The following is a 16974-nucleotide window of genomic DNA, read 5'->3' as shown; positions in this document are numbered from 1 at the left end:
TTGTGAATAAAGGATGTAATTTAATTCCCTCGTAAATTTGATCATTGTCATTCGAAAAAAAAAAAAAAAAAAAAAACTATGCCCAATATTTCTATGGAACAATGATTTATGATTTAGGCTCCAATAGGAATTGAGTCTAAAATAAATCTCAACAAATAAATCTCCACATGGGTCAATGAACCACAAAATTTGAATCCAACAACAGAATAGGCCCAAAACAATAAAATTCTCTTCCTTCTCTATTTTTTTAAAAAGGCTAAAGTGTCATCTCGCACCAAGAACTATATTGGATTATTCATAAGGTCTATTTCGATACACAAACAATTAATTTTTTTTCATCTAGCACTTTTTACAAGTTACCTACAAGTTATAGGTAATCTATGCTGACTTGGAATTTTTTTTGTTATATTTTTTTTTTGAATTTTTTTTTTTGTTTTCTTTTAAACCTTTTCCAACCCAACAATCAGTACCGGAACCGTAAAATAATAATAAAAAAAATTTCTTATATTTAGGCATTTAGCTACTGGCAGTAGCTAAATATAAAAAAAAAAAAAATTATATTTAGCTACTGCCAGTAGACACTAGACAGTAGCCAAAATAATAATAAAAAAATTTATAATATAGTTTTTATAATAACAAAACATATTATATATAATTATATATACTAAAAAAAAAAAAAGAAATTCCGGTTGAATCGGAATCGGAACCGGAACCTTTATATAAGGTTCCGGTTCTGGTTTGTGTAACCTTGGAACCGGAACAAACCGCGGTCACCCCTAGGTAGGTCGTCGGTGGGCTCGACACATGCTGCCGCAAGGGAGGGGAGGAGCAGTGGATTGTGGAGGGGCTGTAGTAATTTGGTCTAGTGAGCACTGGTCCGGCTGAAGGCATGGGGGAGGGGCAGCGTGAGGCGTTAATTTTTTGGGTTTACTTAAAAGTTTTGGGTTGACTTAAAAAGAAGATCCACATAAGCTAATTACCTGTGCCATGTCATCATAGTAACCTGGTAACCTGTAAAAAATGCTAGATGAAAAAAAATTAATAGTTTGTATATCGGAATGGACGTTATGAAAGTTCAAGGTGCGGCATGAATAATCCAATATAGTTCATGGTGCGGAATGACACTTTAGTCTTTAAAAAAAATCTGGGCTAAATGGCCCAGAAAATATGGGCCCAAAGCAATTAAATTGATTAATATCCAAAGAAAAGAAACCTAAGATTGCTTAATTTCTTCCTAGCAACCTCATTATACACACGCAACAGTTGCAGTGGAGAGAGAGAAAACGAGGGAGAGAGGGATGCAGAGAGCTGCCTGCTACGCCACCGCCGACTCTCGCTGCTACCGTCGACTATAACGACGACCACCACTGAGCCGTGCAGAAGGCTCGGGAAGACGACAAGGGGGACCCTCTAGGTTTGAGATTTGCTTGCTTTTCTCTTTTTTTTTTTTAGTATATGATGTTTTTGGAGAATGAAAACTATGTATGCATATACTATTTTGTATTGGAAGAAAAAAAAATTCCAACTTTCTTTGCTGCTAAAAAAAACTATTGATAGAATGAGGATGTATAATTTGTATGCAAACTGGAAAAAAAAATCCAGTTTGATTTGTATACGCAAGGTTTAAAAAGGCAAAATTGAGGCGCACCTCAGTATGAGGCGTAGGCAGAGTGCACTGAGGCTTACGCCTCTTTCACAGGAATAGAAGCGTACGCCTCAGCCATGTGATGCATACGCCTTAGACACGCCTCAGGGCATGTTTGAGGCGAAATGGCAATCCCAAACAATTTTTCAAGCCCAATTTTTTATAGCCCAATAAAAAAGACCCGGCTCCACTTTCTGGCGTCTTCACTCTCCGTCGGTGACCAAAACTGACCGGCTAGCGACGACCTCCACTGACCGGCTAGCGGCGACCTCCACTGAGTGTCGACCTCCATGCTTAGTTGCTTAGGCAATGTCTTGTTTTCTCCTAAATAATTTTATTTCTTGTGTATGCTGTTTGCTCTGTGTACAGAGGCTATATATAAAAAATATATTTGGAAGGCAATGAGCTAGACAACTTAGTGAGGCAGTGAGTGTGTGTGGGCAGGTGGCAGCTAGTTAGGCACAGAGCATTATTTTTGTAAAAAAATTGTATAAATATTTATTTTTTGGAATATAATAAAATTAACTTCTGTATAAAAGTCGAGGCTTACGCCTCGCCTCAAATTACAAAATGTCTCAAGGCATGCCTTCGCCTTTTGAAACTTTGTGTATACAATTGAGATACATATTTGTATACAAGATATGAAGATATTGCATTTCTGTTTAAACATCATATATTGGAATAAAAAAAATACTGCACAAAATAGGGATAGAAATATATATTGAAAACATCAGATATAGCAGAGCATATATCGTCAGTATATAGAGAAATATGCATAAAATAAGAAAACAGATATACAATATCAAAAACAATCTCAATAATATCAAAAAAAAAATATTCAATATACATATTATGCAAATATGGTGAACCACAAACAAAAAAAAATATAGTGTAAGCAATTTTAAAATACCGTTCACCCATAGGAGCGTAACGTGTTTCAATACAAGTTTGATTGCAGGCCTATACTCGTTTGGTGAACGTGAAGTTGTAAAGTAACTGGAAACAGGAATTGTGAAAACAATGAAGGAGGTTTCTTATTCAGTATTCCATCCATTACAATAGTAGGGAAGTACATATATATATATATATATATATATATATATATATATAATAACTAACAACATCAATAACCATACTAAATATAACCGTTACAACGGTTACAACATAATGGTCATACTTAATATAATTTCTAACATGTACTAGTTATTTGTAATTGTTAATTGCAATGTAAATTTCGTATCCAGAAAACAAATATTCTCACGGCCTAATTTTTGTAAAACTAATTGTGTTTTACGCCTTTTTTTAATAAAATTAATGAAATGTAATATCTTTTCAAATTTGTTCTATATAGATGTAAATTAAAAACTGCTTAGAAGTTAGAATAAATGGTAAATCGAAAAGGGAGTAAAATGCATATCTTTTCAAATATGCTCAATCTTCTTCTAGGATAGGGTATGACGTTAGGTGAGTATACATACAGCTAGAAATATAAAGAAGCCAGCTTTTATACTTCAAATATTCAAACAACTGTTACCCTGCTATATTTCAAGAAAAAAAAAACTATTCTTTCTCTTAAGTCTTAACACAAAGAAAATGAAAATAATTTCTTATATAACTTCCCAACATGGTTAAAAGAATGATATACCTCAAACCATCACTTGTTTAAACTCAGTGCTCCAAAACTTTGATCTTCTCAAGGCAATTTTGCATGTGCTGCTTGAGGTCATCATTAAGCTGGATTCCACCCACTAACTTGCAATGCTCAAACTTTGACTCTTCACACTTCAAAGCAGCATCTTTGCATGCCTTGATACTTCCTACCACAAGAAAAGAGTAGGAAACTAAATGCCCAATAGGCAAATGACATATCATAGAGAACTCATTAGCATGGCAATGAAACAAAGCCCTTTTTAAAAACAAAACTACTCCTAACTAATAGAAACATCAATAACACTGGATTTCGTTCGTTTTCCAAAAAAAAATAGAATTATCACAAAAATAGTGCCAACAAGATGAAATAATCAGGGCCGGATTTTAGGGCGTGTAAGATTTTGGGGGCCCCTAGTTCAGCCCTGGCCCAATAGTTAGTATATGTATTTGTGATTATATTGGCTCAAAATTATATTTTCATGAATGATCTAAATTCTACTACGTATTATTAAAAAAAAATCTACTCCGTAATATTCACGCGAATTACTTTTCTTCAATTCGCAGTTTATTTATACTTTGATAGGGCCTCACTTATTTAACAGCAAATCAAAAAACCGGCCCTAATGAAATTTGGCATGCATCTTAAATAAAACAGTGCACCAGAGTTGTTGAGCTTACCACTCAGGTTAAGTAAGTTGAATACCACAGGGCAGTTCCCTATACTTGTAATCATGGTCATTGCAGCCCAAACTTTTTGGTACTCTTGCCTGGATGCTCTAATGATACACACTTTTGTAATAGGATTTACATACTTCACTGCACCAAAGAAAACAAACATTGAAAAAAAATGAAATAAAATAGCTACCCTTAAGTCAAAGAGTATCTGAATCATACCCTTAATTTAAAGTACCACACCGATAAACAGGAGCAATGCTCTAAAATTCTATGGTCACAACATAAGTGAAAATCAAGGACACCAATCCCAATCCCAATCCCAATCCCATACCTTGAAATGAATTAAGTGATGAGGCTAGACCACACTCTCCAAAGTATGCTAGAATGCTATCTTTGATAGATTTTGACAAATTGAATTGGGTGATTATAATGGGGTCATTTCCCATGAGATCTTTATTTGGATCCAAAAACACTTCCATCACCATGTATCTATTCTTGAACCCCACCATGATGGCTGACCTTGTGGGCTAAAAAATGCATTAGATAAGATAAGCAGAGTGGAACAACAATATGCTGTATTCAAATATGGCACTGATAAATCAGCATATACGTTGAGCAATTAATATGCCATGATAATATAAAAGAGAAAAGGTAATACAAGTTGTCACTAGTCACTCCACTCTCATTAGCAAACAAAGAATGAATGAAAAATGTTAGTCCAGAATCTAAAAAATAAAAATAAAAAACTTCATAGCTTCCTATCAGCTTATGAAACACCATTCTTAGAATTCATTGTCCATCAAATAAATATTAAAACAAGCAAACTCCTTCAATTGAAGGAGAAAAAATTCAAAGTTCCAACATTAAACAAGTTCAAAGTGTATCAACAAACTAACAAGTAAAATTCCAGGAAATCAATTAAAGCAGGGGTTTCTTTGCTCTTCAAGAACCTAAGTTGTATCACCAACCATGCCATTTGCACGAAAAATAATCCCCTAAAAGCTTTTATAAATTCATTAGATACAAGATAGGCAGGGCATAGACCAGAGACTAGCCCAAATACCATTCTTTTTTTTTTTCTCTATGTCGTTTTTCCATGGAAAACCATTTCTTAGAAACGAAGAATTGATCCATAAAAACACTGAGGATGAGAAAGAAGCGTAAAGTTCGACCAACCTTGCGTGAATCAACTCAACCAATGTTGCAGCACAAAATACCGCGGCGTGGCGGGGCGGTGACTAGGTGAGGTGTGAAGCACTGAAGCCGGAGCAATGACGAACGTGAGCGGCTCACGGCTGTTCTATTGGCCTTTAGGTTTTATGTTTGAAGAAAATAACTTTGGTAATAAGTAATAACAAATAATAATAACTTTGCTAATATACTAATATTTTAGTAATATCAAACATTTGGACAAACTTACCATTTAAAATTAATATTTAAATACCTTAAATAAATATTAATTTTCCTAATATAATCTTACTTCTATTATATTATTTATATTGTACTGAATATATTATTATACCCTAATTTCCGTGAAAGAGATTATTATAATTTTTTCCTAAACTTAATTGACCCATATGTATTACACTTAATCTTCCTAATATCATATTACTTCTATTATATTATACTAAATATATTATTATACTACACATCATTCCATATATATAGATCTACATACTTTTTGTATTACTATACCTATTATATATAAATAAATATACTACACACTAATCACCTTAATTACTATATATTAAATTTGGTTCATACAATTCTACCAAATTTAAATTTTTTTTACATATAATTGAAATAATATATTTAATTTAGGCAAAAACTTGTGTGAGACCGTCTCACCATGAGACGGGTCGGGTCGGGCCGGGTCAAGATGCAAATGTAACACTTATATGTACAAATATCATACTTATATACTCAAATGTAATACTAATCAGGAATAAAATTTTTGTTACTTATAAAGGTAAATGTAATACTTTTATGGGAAAATACAATACTTTTACATTTCGATTTAAAAGTATTACATTTTTCCACAAAAGTATTATATTTGCCCTTATAAGTGAGGGGCACTTGTCAACATTACTTATTATGAAAAATGTATTACTTTTTCTCTAATAGGTAACAAAAATTGTATTATTGATTAGTATTATATTTGAGCATATAAGTATGACATTTGCACATATAAGTGTGACATTTGCATGGTGCCTTGACCCGACCCGACCCGTCTCACGAATAAGGATCCGTGAGACGGTCTCACACAAGTGTGACCCTTTAATTTAATATTATAAATATTTTTAATTTATTTTTTATTTGTTTTGAAATTGAAACAAATTCATTTGATTCGAATTTAGATATATATTTTTAATTCTATATTTAAAATTTTAAAGTATAACAATTGAAATGCTTCTTTGCATGAAATGAAATTTTGCTACAAAATAAAATCAAATATAATTTGATTGCTATTTGCTATATTATTTTCCTTCATAATATATAGAACTAGAAATGTCATTTTCCTGCCCAAGATAGGAAAATACTTCTATTTTAAAATTTGAAATTACAATATTTCTAAAGAATTAAATAATAAGATAATGCTTTATATGCTATTTTAATTTATAGTAATAATTACAAAAAAATAAATAAATTATCAACTTTTAAGGTAGACTAAATAAAAATTTTAACAATCTTATTTTATTTTATTCATATATATATATATATATATATATATATATATATATATATTCTATATTTAAATTGAGATAAGTGATTCATATTTGTATTGATTTAGACTCAGAATAATGGTAATGATTTATACTCAAAATATAATTTGACATTATTAAATTTAAATAATTGTTAATTTGGTACCACTTACAATTAGCTGCAATAATTTTATTTTACCAAATTTAACAATCTAATAAATATTTATATTAATAATTACAAATCAAATAAACATAATTATTAAATTAAAAATTATATATATAAATGAATAAAACTCATATCACATTTTTATATATAATAAAATTTAATAACACTATATAATTTAATATTTTATCTTTTTAGTACGTGCGTCAACAAATCCCATACTTTTATATATAAAAGATATATACTAACTTTTCATAGTTTGTAATTTTGATTAGTTTTTTAATAATTTACAAAATTTTTTTTAATAATTTATAATTTTGATTAGTTATTTTTATAGTCAAAATAACGTTTAATCTAAAACCATAACATCTATATTTAAATTTTCATACCGTGCATTGCACGAATAAAATACTAGTATTATATTATGGTGTGCTAAAATTATGTGTTAAAAATAATAATCTATAGGTATAATAAATATATAAACATAAAGTTTTAACTTTTAAGTTACAAATATAATTCCCTCAAAATGTCAGTTACAATATGAAAAGGCACACAAATTGTTCACCTTTTCAACGAAAACCTTTTGATAGCGTAAAATACGGATCAAATGTACTGTATTTATACTAGAAACGGGTACAGGTAGGAATACAGACCGAGCTACGTGACAGTGGGTCAGAGGTTCCCGGTCTACTTAGCTACTTCGGAGGGAAAAATAGCCAAAAGTCCTCTAGGCTGCAATAAATGCGCCTTTTATAGGGGCTCTAGAGAGGATTCCGGTCCGACGGCATGTGGGACGCGTGGCGATCATGCACCGGTCAGTGTGTCGGCCCAATCCGCCCACGATTAAGTGTGCGGGTTTAAGAGATTCTTGGTTCGAATCTCCAAGGGGCCCATATCGAGCCCGGGACACATCATTGCCCAGTCTAGGTTGACCGGGAAAGGAGTCCTGAGGGGTCAAGACTGCCTCTAACCGTAGAAAATAGTCCGGTAGGTCGGGAGTCGTAGACCGGGATTTATCCCTATCAACCTTGATCCAAAACGCCATAAAATTATGTCTATATTTAATATATTATGTATCTTTAGTTAACTGACTATGTACTTGTAAATAAACAAATTGAAATACATAAAATTATAATTGCAGGTACATGCTTTCAAAAAAATAATTGCAAGTACATAATACACAAGGAAGTGATTGGTTGGATGGACTAAAAAACATTTTCATGAAGGATGAGGAAATATTTTCTTTGGTCACCCCTTGGTATTTTTTTCCAAAGAGGACAATTATGCTCTCACCAACTTTTTTTAATTTACCATTATTGTTGTTGTTATTATTATGAAGGGGTATAATTGTCTTTATACTCATTATTTCTTACAATTCCAAATTCAACCAAACAATAGAATTTATAATCTCAATAATTTCTTTTCTACCAACCAAACAACAGAATTTATTTTCCTAGAATTTATTTTCCATGGAATTTCAATTCCATTTCCCTTCAAATATTTTTCAGCGAACCAAACGGATAATTATAATAGGTACAGAATTTATTAGCTGCAAGTGCATAATATGCTAATCACATGTACAGAACATGTTAATTATAATAAGTATATAATTAATAATTTATTAACTGAAAGTACATAACATATTAACTATATGTACATAATCTGAATATCGGTTTGAACCAATATTCAATATGTAAGGTTGATCTTTGGGAATGTATAACAATTACTTAACCAACTACCAGCCTTAAATTATATAATGGGTTTCTTAAAAGCGATGCCAGGAGGATACTTGATTCCATCTACCAAACCCATAATATAAATGAAAGAAATCCTACTCATATAAGAAAAAGGACCACAGTCATTAGTGTTGAATGACATCCTGGCATGGAACCACTGTTCCAGGATCATAACTGGCAATTGGCAAGGGCATGCACTCATGTCCAAACCTCAAAATCGTTGGACTTAAATATTTCCAATATAGAAGATTTACTAATTTCTTAAATATTTTCATTTTTCAACTATATCTTTCATACCCAACCACAGCACCAGAATCATTGGACTTATTGTCCAAACCTCAAAATCATTCCAATTTCCAGTTGGCTGCAAAGTGTAAAGCCTATGTAAAATGTTTAGAAATCTACCAATTAGTCAACTGGATGTGGTATTGTGGTTAGGTTGCTAGGCACAATTTATACTTAAAAGCAATATATTAACAAAATCTTTTGTACCCAAAGTTTATATAATTTATTAATTCATTTTGTGAGGCTAATACTAGAAGACGAGAGACAAAAGTCACCAACTTTGTGTATCATTTACTAGTTGATGCATCCCCACTCAAACTTTAAGCATAGATGTACATCAAAACACCATGCCCCGGCCATCATCATTGAAAGCCTAGATCAACAAATCTGGAGAGTTTTTTTTTTTTTTTCTTAGTAGATCTGAGGAGAATAAAGATTGACCAAAAAAGAGGAAGATATATGTTGTTTACAAATCTACCATTTGGTCAATTAGACAGTTTTTTAGGTTAGGTGACTATTCATAGAACAGAATATATCTTCGCAGACCTCAATTTTCTTTAGGGGCTTGGGCACTGGTATTAAAACACAAATGACAGGCATACACTTACAGTAGAGACCACCTTCGAAAGATTGCTTGCAAGGGACAACTAATGATGTGGTGGTGTTGCCTCTACAACAAACTCTGAGTCATCATCGCCTTCATCATCTTCCTCATCTGCATCTACCCAGTTACTTGGATGGTATTTAGAAGCTCGAGTGGCAGTTGCTTCGCTACCTGAGAAAAAAAAAATGCTTTGTTATAGTAGTTAACCTGACAAGATTGAAATGAATAGTTCAGTGTTGTACTGTGACGAACCTCGTGGTTCATCCATGTGATCTGTTTCCACGTTACGGCAGCTAAGTCATGTGATCAAGGAAAAATTTCTTCAGACTTTGCAGTTTACAACAAACACGAAATGCTTAAAGAATATCCTATAACTAAAGAAGTTGCATGGTAATTGCAGAACTCAGTCATGCATAAGCTCTTAAAACACCGGGAGATTTGTATTGAATGATTTCCCTTCAATGTGAATGGTAGCTACTGGAGTTCAGAGATATTATTCCAAAATCCAAAATCATACCCTTCAAAATTAAAATCATCTACCCAACATTTAGGGTTTTTAAGGAATGACATAATAGTTTTTGGTTCTATAAGATCATTACTGCTACCTCACTAAATTCTAAAATGTGATTAAAAAGGCTATTATTTGGGGAAGTGTTAGATTTAACAGGTATTGCAGTTATAAAATTCCAAAACATCCTAATATGCATCAAGTTATCACTTTGACTCTGCAAGTCAATTAAGGAACTTACACATTATATGTAGAGGGTTAACAAACTTTTTGAAAAAAGTAAATATCAAAGAAATTGCAGGATACTCATTAGAACCACAAGGCATATTTCCTGCTGCAGCATCAACTTTAGATATCCGAATGGAACCAATTCTCTGAATTTCTTGTTGTTCATTAGTAGTCAAAGTTTTATCTACTTGAACTTGCATATCAACTGCATTGCCACCATTTCCTGATAGTTTGATTCATGGAAAGCATAAACATATGTATTGTGGTCGTCATTACATATAACAAAACAGCAAAAGATTACCTGAAAGGTCAGACCAAATTCTGGTATGACCAGATGGAGGTTCAGGATTACTTCCTCTTGACTGATCATGTGTTTGGGGCCCTGTTTCCTGATCAGCCTGACCACGTGAAGTGTTTGCTGGTTGGGGGCAGTCTGTGGAGTTTGTACTATTGAGCTGTGACGTAAGCATGGTTGCAAGCACCAGTGCTGCATCAAAGTTTGTACTGGAGCCATCATCTAAACCAAACTTTGGTTCCATCAGAACTGGCCTGTAAACAAATACAGATTCAGATTTTGATAACGAGCCAATATGCTTGTAAAATAGCAGAATCAAGAATAACATTGTGGATGTACATAAAATGAGAAATTGATTGGTCACAGAAGTTGAATATACAGACTGACACAAAGAAGGAATGCAATAGTGACCCTCAAATGCATTCCTAGGGCATCTTGAGGCTTGCATGAAAAGACAATAGAGATGATGATAAAATAGAAATCCATTGAACATGTTCAAAAATGAGCCCTCAAATATGGATACCAAGATTTCTTGTTTTACCTTTTGTTCCTCCTTTTTCTCATAACTTAGGTGTCCCAATCAATGCATACAATACTAAAAGTGCATTCTAAACTATCAAGTATTTTAGTGAGGTGAACAATGTGGATTTAGAGGAAAAATTATGCATACAATCTAATGAAAAAGGAACTCTCCAACTGACAAAAAATGCAGTAGAAATCATATCCAATTGAATGCATCTTGAAGTATATAGTTAAAGGATCAGAAAGTAATATATCTTACTCGCCAGCTTCTTTGAAATGGAAGCGTACATCAACTTCACATCCCTCACAGAAAGAAACAAACGCCTGCAACAGAAATTCGTAGATAAAACCATGGCTGAGAAAATCGCTAGGCACTCGGGGGCGCCTAGGTGGGAACTAATTGGCGCCCGTGTATTTTTTATTTTACTTTTTATTTTTTAAAAATTCGTATATATATATTTTAATTTTAAGACTTGATAATTATAAACTATTTAATATTTTAATAGTTAATACTAAAATATTAAATATTAACCTAAAAAACATCTAGAATTTGAACAATTTAGGGTTATTTCGCTCAAAATGATGTTGTTTTGAGTGAAATAACTCATTTAAAAAGATGTGAACAATAGCTAATCGGCCGACTAGGCGACCTAGCCGGTGCCTAGTCGGCGCCCAGGAGACCTAGGTGGCCTAGGCGGCACTTAAGCGGCCTAGTCGGCCTAACTGGCCAGCTGCCTAGACCACCAATTATGGTGATACACTAGGCGGTCGGCCAACGCCTAGCATCTAGGCGGCGATTAATCGGTGCCTAGGCGGAATTTCTGCAACCCTCATAAAACCAATAAAAAAGTTATGTTCATTGAAGATGAAAGAGAATTCTTGGTGTTATCTATAATATCTTTTCAGCAAAATTATGAAGATTGGATGACTTTCATTAGCAGAATGGTTGTTCACTTAAGAAGGTTCAGTTATGGATTACATAATTTACTCTAAGTGACTGACATAATAGTAAACAATCCAGATACCTTCAAATCTTTCACTCCAAAAGTCACATCTACTGGATTTCCAGCGTGGCTATATTGCAAAAACTCTTCGGTAGGATCTATCCATAACTGTGTGTGCAGCGATGAATCATTTTCTGCCAATGAAAATTTAACACTTCAATGTACCCATGAGTTAAGGATATAAGGAAAAGATATAGGAAAATACCCTTAAATACCTTTGGTTGGGTCTATATAGCTTCTAAGCTCAACAGATTTGCCTCCAATTTCATTCACAGAATCAGGAGGCAACAGAGAAGGTTCCGTTGCTATGACAGTGATCTCCTGAAGATATGCCTGAAAATTAGACAATAACCTATTGAGATCACGAGGTCTCACCACCAAATTGCTAGGAAGCATTGTTCTATCTATGGATAACTGTTGTATGTCAGGGTTGACATTGCAATTAATCCAATAGGCTTTCCTGATACCTGAAAAATTAGCAAATCATTTGAATATTTCCTAGTTCCCAATAATGGAGAAAATTAAACAGAAATCGTGCTAAAAACAAAATGTGTCAATGTGATATGTGTATAGTCTTTACTACATACACTATTCAATAACTAATTAGAATATTTTGATGTCTACATTGACCTTGTCAAAAGTTCGACACAAAATGTTCCCTTCTACAACCCCCAAGAATAATTCACATACAAATGCAAAAACCAGATGTTTCCAACTGAGATCAGTCATAAAAGACCTATGACATTATAAATTCCAGCCTCATAGCACCACAAAAAAAGGGTCACAAAAGTTAGTATGTAATCTACCAGAAAAATAAAGTTTAGCAAAATAGCTGTCACGTCTGCATGCATTGAACTATTACTGCACCTTTCTTAGCAAATTGTTTTGAGTGGAAGGAACTAGTATAAATCTTCTAAGTGTAGGAAAAACTACAGCAAAAAATGCACAAAACAAGGGAGAAAGAAGCTTTTCAAGTAAAACAGACTATTACCATTGTAACAGTCCAATGTCCACTGCACCTTGGATGCATCATGATCAGGTAATGACACACTTAAATGGTCAATACTTGCAAAGGGCGTTCTAAGTACGGAACAAACAGCCTGTACACACCATTAGAAGTAAATATTAACACAGCAGTGCAATTATAATACAGACTGTAAAACATATTGTGAAAGCTAATACCTTTATGAGCACACTGAATTTCACTTGACCTGCTGAAATTGTGTAGACATTGAAAAAATCAGGTTTAAATGTGATAGACAGATGGGCAGTCCTTGACGAGTTTAGTGTGAGAAGAGTAAGCTGCCAAAGGAAATTAATTCAAATAAATAAACTTCAAATCAAACATCACAACATCCCAAGTAATATAATTTTTCCTTCTAGTTTAGAAGTTCCTTTGGATAAGGAATCTGAGTGATGATAAAATACAGTATATGAATATAAAATGAAATGAAGTAAACCCGTGAACTCCTTGCACATATTTTCTGATTTATAGCATAACCGAGAGGTCTGAGAGTGTAATGATTACTGAATGAACTGTTTGAACAACACAAAACCTCTCCAAATAAACATTTTAGTTCTATGCAAAACAAAATTAATTTCCATATGCATTCTGCAGTTGATCTCCCCAGTGCAAAACAGCTATTTGATTGGAATTTTCCAACTGCAATCTATATACAGATTTCTTCTTTTTTTTTGGATGATAAATCCTCTAAACCCTAATTAGCTAAATTAACCCCCCCCCCCCCCCCCCTAAACAAAAAAAGCTTCTCCTTCATAGACTGACCCCAATATGATTGAAAATGTGTTTTGTCGATAAAAAATTTCGATAGGTGTATAGATTCACGCACTTAACCACTGAACATTGCTAACATAAACATAAAATCAACAAATATGGAGGTGAAATAGAAGAACCAGTGAATCGGATGCTTGAACGACGAGCTCGTTGCCAATGCGCGCAAGGCAAGTGATCGAGCGGGTGAAGGTTTTCAGCTCATTTCCGCTGAGCTTAAATTCCATTTACTTTGTGCAGAGCAGCTGAAGGATAAGCGTCCCTCCCGTGCAGAGAAAGGAATGTAGAAGAACAGATTGGCGGGAAGAAAATGAGACTATGAGAGGCCGTCAAAATTATATAAAGAGGGCGTTTGCGGAAAGATGGAAAGTGAATGTATTTTAGAAATCGCTAATGTTTGTATTTTTCAAAAGATTTCTAATTTTTAAATGTTATGAATAAATAATTGACCATGCCCCTGCCCAGCTATGCGTCTGCTCTGGTTTGCTGCTGTGCTGGGTCTGCTGTGGGTTTGCTGTTCTCAAGGTTGAAAAAAATCGCTAGGGGCTCTTAGGTGTTAATAATTGTAAAGTGTTTAATATTGTAAGTTTTTACACTTTAATGGTTAAATAATTAACACTCTTTAAGTTATTAGTTATTATTTTCGGAGTATTAATTATTAGTACATTACTTATTAGTTTAATTTAGTTATTACGTATTACTCTTTATTTTATTAAGTTATTATTTATTAGTTATTACTTATTAGACCATTAGAGTATTAGTTAATACATTATAACATTAATAGTTTAAATGTTTTAAGATTTGTAATTTAAAAAAAAAAAAAAAAAAAACCAGTATGCCGTCCGCCTAGGCGGCCCAGGCGGCCTAGGTGCTGCCTAATCGGCCACTAGGCGCCCCGCTGTAGAAGAGACCGATTTCGGCCTTCCTCAACACGGCCGGGCGCCGCCTCGCGCCTAGGCGCGATTTTTGCAACTAATTTTGAAAATATTTTGGGCTATCTAATTTTGGGTTTATTTTAGATTTTTAGCCCTGATAAACCAATGGAATATAAACCAAAACCCTTCTATAGCCCTGATAAGGTCGGAAGTTGTCATCGCTTGTAGAGTTGTAGACCGCAGCTACGAACTTCTCTCGTCGCCGGTAGTCTCTCATTCTCTTTCCGAAGATACTATGCATCAGTCATGCTTATTGTTTTTTTTTCTCCTTCGTGGTTCAATGGTCTACTAATCGCTTTTAGATATTGATTTATACTATGGATTGCATATGTACGCCAAATAATGGAATAAGGAATCTGATTCATGTTGTTTGGCTGTAATTTATGATTAACAGACTGGTCAATCACTATGCAAAGCTAGGGGGTGTATTCAATCATGACTTTTATAGATTTTTAAAGAGTTTTACTAACTTTAAAAATTTGGTAGTATTCAATTTAGACTTAGATTCTTTAAAAATCTACCGATATTGAATCCAGACTTTTCAAAACTCTAGTATACTGGCATTTGATTCAGACTTTTATATAGAGTTATTAAAAGTCTACTGTTATTCAAAAAGTTATTAACTTTCATAAACTCTGTCAGAATATGATTTGTGTATACTTTTTCTTCATTAATATAAATAGATGAAATCCGACCTTCCAATCACAAACTTTTCAACGTTTTCTAAAGACTTTTTTTTTCTCTATCTAAACCAGAAGAACTTTTCATTTCAAAACTTTCATAAATAATCATATACTTTACTACGAAAACTTATTATTTGTTGATATTCAGAAATAAAAAATTATTGTTATCGCAACAAAAAAAAAATTGTTGCGATCCCAACAAAGAAAATTGTTGTGCTCGCACCAAAAATCTACTGCGGACAGATTATATAATTATATTTTCAAAAAAATTAGAATATTTATGTTCGCAGCATATTTTTGGAAATATAATTATATATTTTTCAAAACATAGAATTTTTATGTTCGCAGCAGCAACAACAACATAAATATTTTTTTTTTTTAAATACATAAATATTCTAGAAATATAATTAATTACTAATATATGTATTTGTGTTAAGTTAAAATTTTTTGAGAGATTAATATACTCTACTTTTGTGACAATCAATATTTATTTTTTAATTTTTTTTACAATGCATTAATTTATTTATGATTTATAAAAATATACTTTTGTAAGAAAATTATAAATAATATATTAATTGAAGTTATAGAATGTTTATGAGTGTGTATTCAATTTAGAGTTTTAATGACTTTGTTAGACTTTTTAATATGAAAAAGTTTTTAAAAGTTTATAAATGTTTGTCCTACAGATATTTACAAAGTTGATAAGAGTTTAAAAGATTATAATAAAATCTACAAAAACTCTACAAAAGTCCATTAAAATCCATCACTTTAAAAGTATTTGAAAGTCTTTAAAAGTTTTGATTGAATACACCCCTAAATCTCTGGTTTGTTGAATATATCGTCCAGAAGATTGTGTTAAGATGCAGAAGAATTAATCTGAAATCGTAAAAGAAGGATTTGCTCTACAAACTGATTTATTGTTCAAACGATTCGGAGTTTTGGCATGCGTGTTGATTGTATAGGATTTGCATATCCATTTTTAATAAATGAGCTTCAAAACTGTGAAGCTTAACCAATAAATAGTGATTTAGCTCAAACAACAAATTAGCTGGATTTAAAAAAAACAAAAAACAAGAGGAATAGTTGTTTATTTTTCTTCTGTTTCCATTGATCTTATTGCTCTTTGATGAACTCAGGTGATTCATCCTTTTGATACCCCTGTGGTGCCTGAATAACTTGCCAAGATGCAGAATGAAGAGGGACAAAACATGGATCTCTACATTCCAAGGAAGTGGTATGATCTTTCATCACCTTTCTATCATCAAAATGAGCTGTTTAGTGTGTGGCCATTGGCCATTCTCTTAAAAACTATAGAAAAGAAAAGAGATTAGAGATCGAGCTGATGTTGTACTGATAATTGTATTGTGTTGATGCAGCTCTGCCACAAACAGACTGATTACTTCCAAGGATCATGCTTCTGTCCAAATTAATGTTGGCCATTTGAATGAGCATGGTGTCTATGATGGAAAATACACTACTTTTGCTTTGTGTGGATTTGTTCGTGCACAGGTAAATGTATGTGTGTTTTTGGAGGGGGGGGGGGGGGG

The 16974-nt window shown here is 32.9% G+C and overlaps 3 protein-coding genes and 1 long non-coding RNA gene across 5 annotated transcripts in view; 2 read left to right on the top strand and 2 right to left on the bottom strand.

The window, feature by feature from the left end:
- Positions 1-1241: 1241 nt before the first annotated feature.
- On the top strand, positions 1242-2178 carry LOC116007358. The gene is made up of 2 exons (XR_004095237.1): positions 1242-1414; positions 2015-2178. It is a non-coding gene; the product is annotated as an uncharacterized LOC116007358 (long non-coding RNA).
- Positions 2179-2466: 288 nt separating this feature from the next.
- Positions 2467-5274, bottom strand: LOC116007357 (probable ribonuclease P/MRP protein subunit POP5). Of its 2 annotated transcripts, XM_031248020.1 has the most exons (5): positions 5147-5274; positions 4302-4497; positions 3974-4111; positions 3291-3462; positions 2467-2641 (listed from the first exon to the last, which is right to left on the bottom strand). In XM_031248020.1, the coding sequence occupies exons 2-4, from the start codon at positions 4477-4479 to the stop codon at positions 3314-3316; spliced, it is 465 nt and encodes a 154-aa protein (XP_031103880.1). In that variant the 5' UTR covers positions 4480-4497; positions 5147-5274; the 3' UTR covers positions 2467-2641; positions 3291-3313. The 2 variants fall into 2 exon arrangements, with proteins under 2 accessions (XP_031103880.1, XP_031103879.1); XM_031248019.1 differs by lacking the exon at positions 2467-2641 and having other exon boundaries at positions 3048-3462.
- Positions 5275-8872: 3598 nt separating this feature from the next.
- Positions 8873-14183, bottom strand: LOC116007163 (cell cycle checkpoint control protein RAD9A). Its single transcript, XM_031247766.1, has 10 exons — positions 13932-14183; positions 13200-13319; positions 13009-13117; positions 12233-12484; positions 12039-12151; positions 11273-11337; positions 10498-10745; positions 10275-10419; positions 9713-9753; positions 8873-9631 (listed from the first exon to the last, which is right to left on the bottom strand). Exons 1-10 carry the CDS (start codon positions 14034-14036, stop codon positions 9504-9506), a joined length of 1326 nt encoding a protein of 441 aa, XP_031103626.1. The 5' UTR covers positions 14037-14183; the 3' UTR covers positions 8873-9503.
- Positions 14184-14840: 657 nt separating this feature from the next.
- LOC116006357 (40S ribosomal protein S21) overlaps positions 14841-16974 on the top strand; it is a 3601-nt gene continuing 1467 nt past the window's right edge. The window contains exons 1-3 of the mRNA XM_031246695.1: positions 14841-14949; positions 16564-16661; positions 16804-16936. Coding sequence (XP_031102555.1) covers positions 16612-16661; positions 16804-16936 — 183 coding nt within the window. The 5' untranslated portion in view covers positions 14841-14949; positions 16564-16611. The remainder of the gene's footprint in view (positions 14950-16563; positions 16662-16803; positions 16937-16974) is intronic.

Source organism: Ipomoea triloba, chromosome 15, assembly GCF_003576645.1.
Source record: "Ipomoea triloba cultivar NCNSP0323 chromosome 15, ASM357664v1".
Taxonomy (NCBI): Eukaryota; Viridiplantae; Streptophyta; class Magnoliopsida; order Solanales; family Convolvulaceae; genus Ipomoea; species Ipomoea triloba.
The sequence above is the reverse complement of the archived record's forward strand: the minus strand, read 5'-3'. Positions and strand labels throughout refer to the sequence as shown.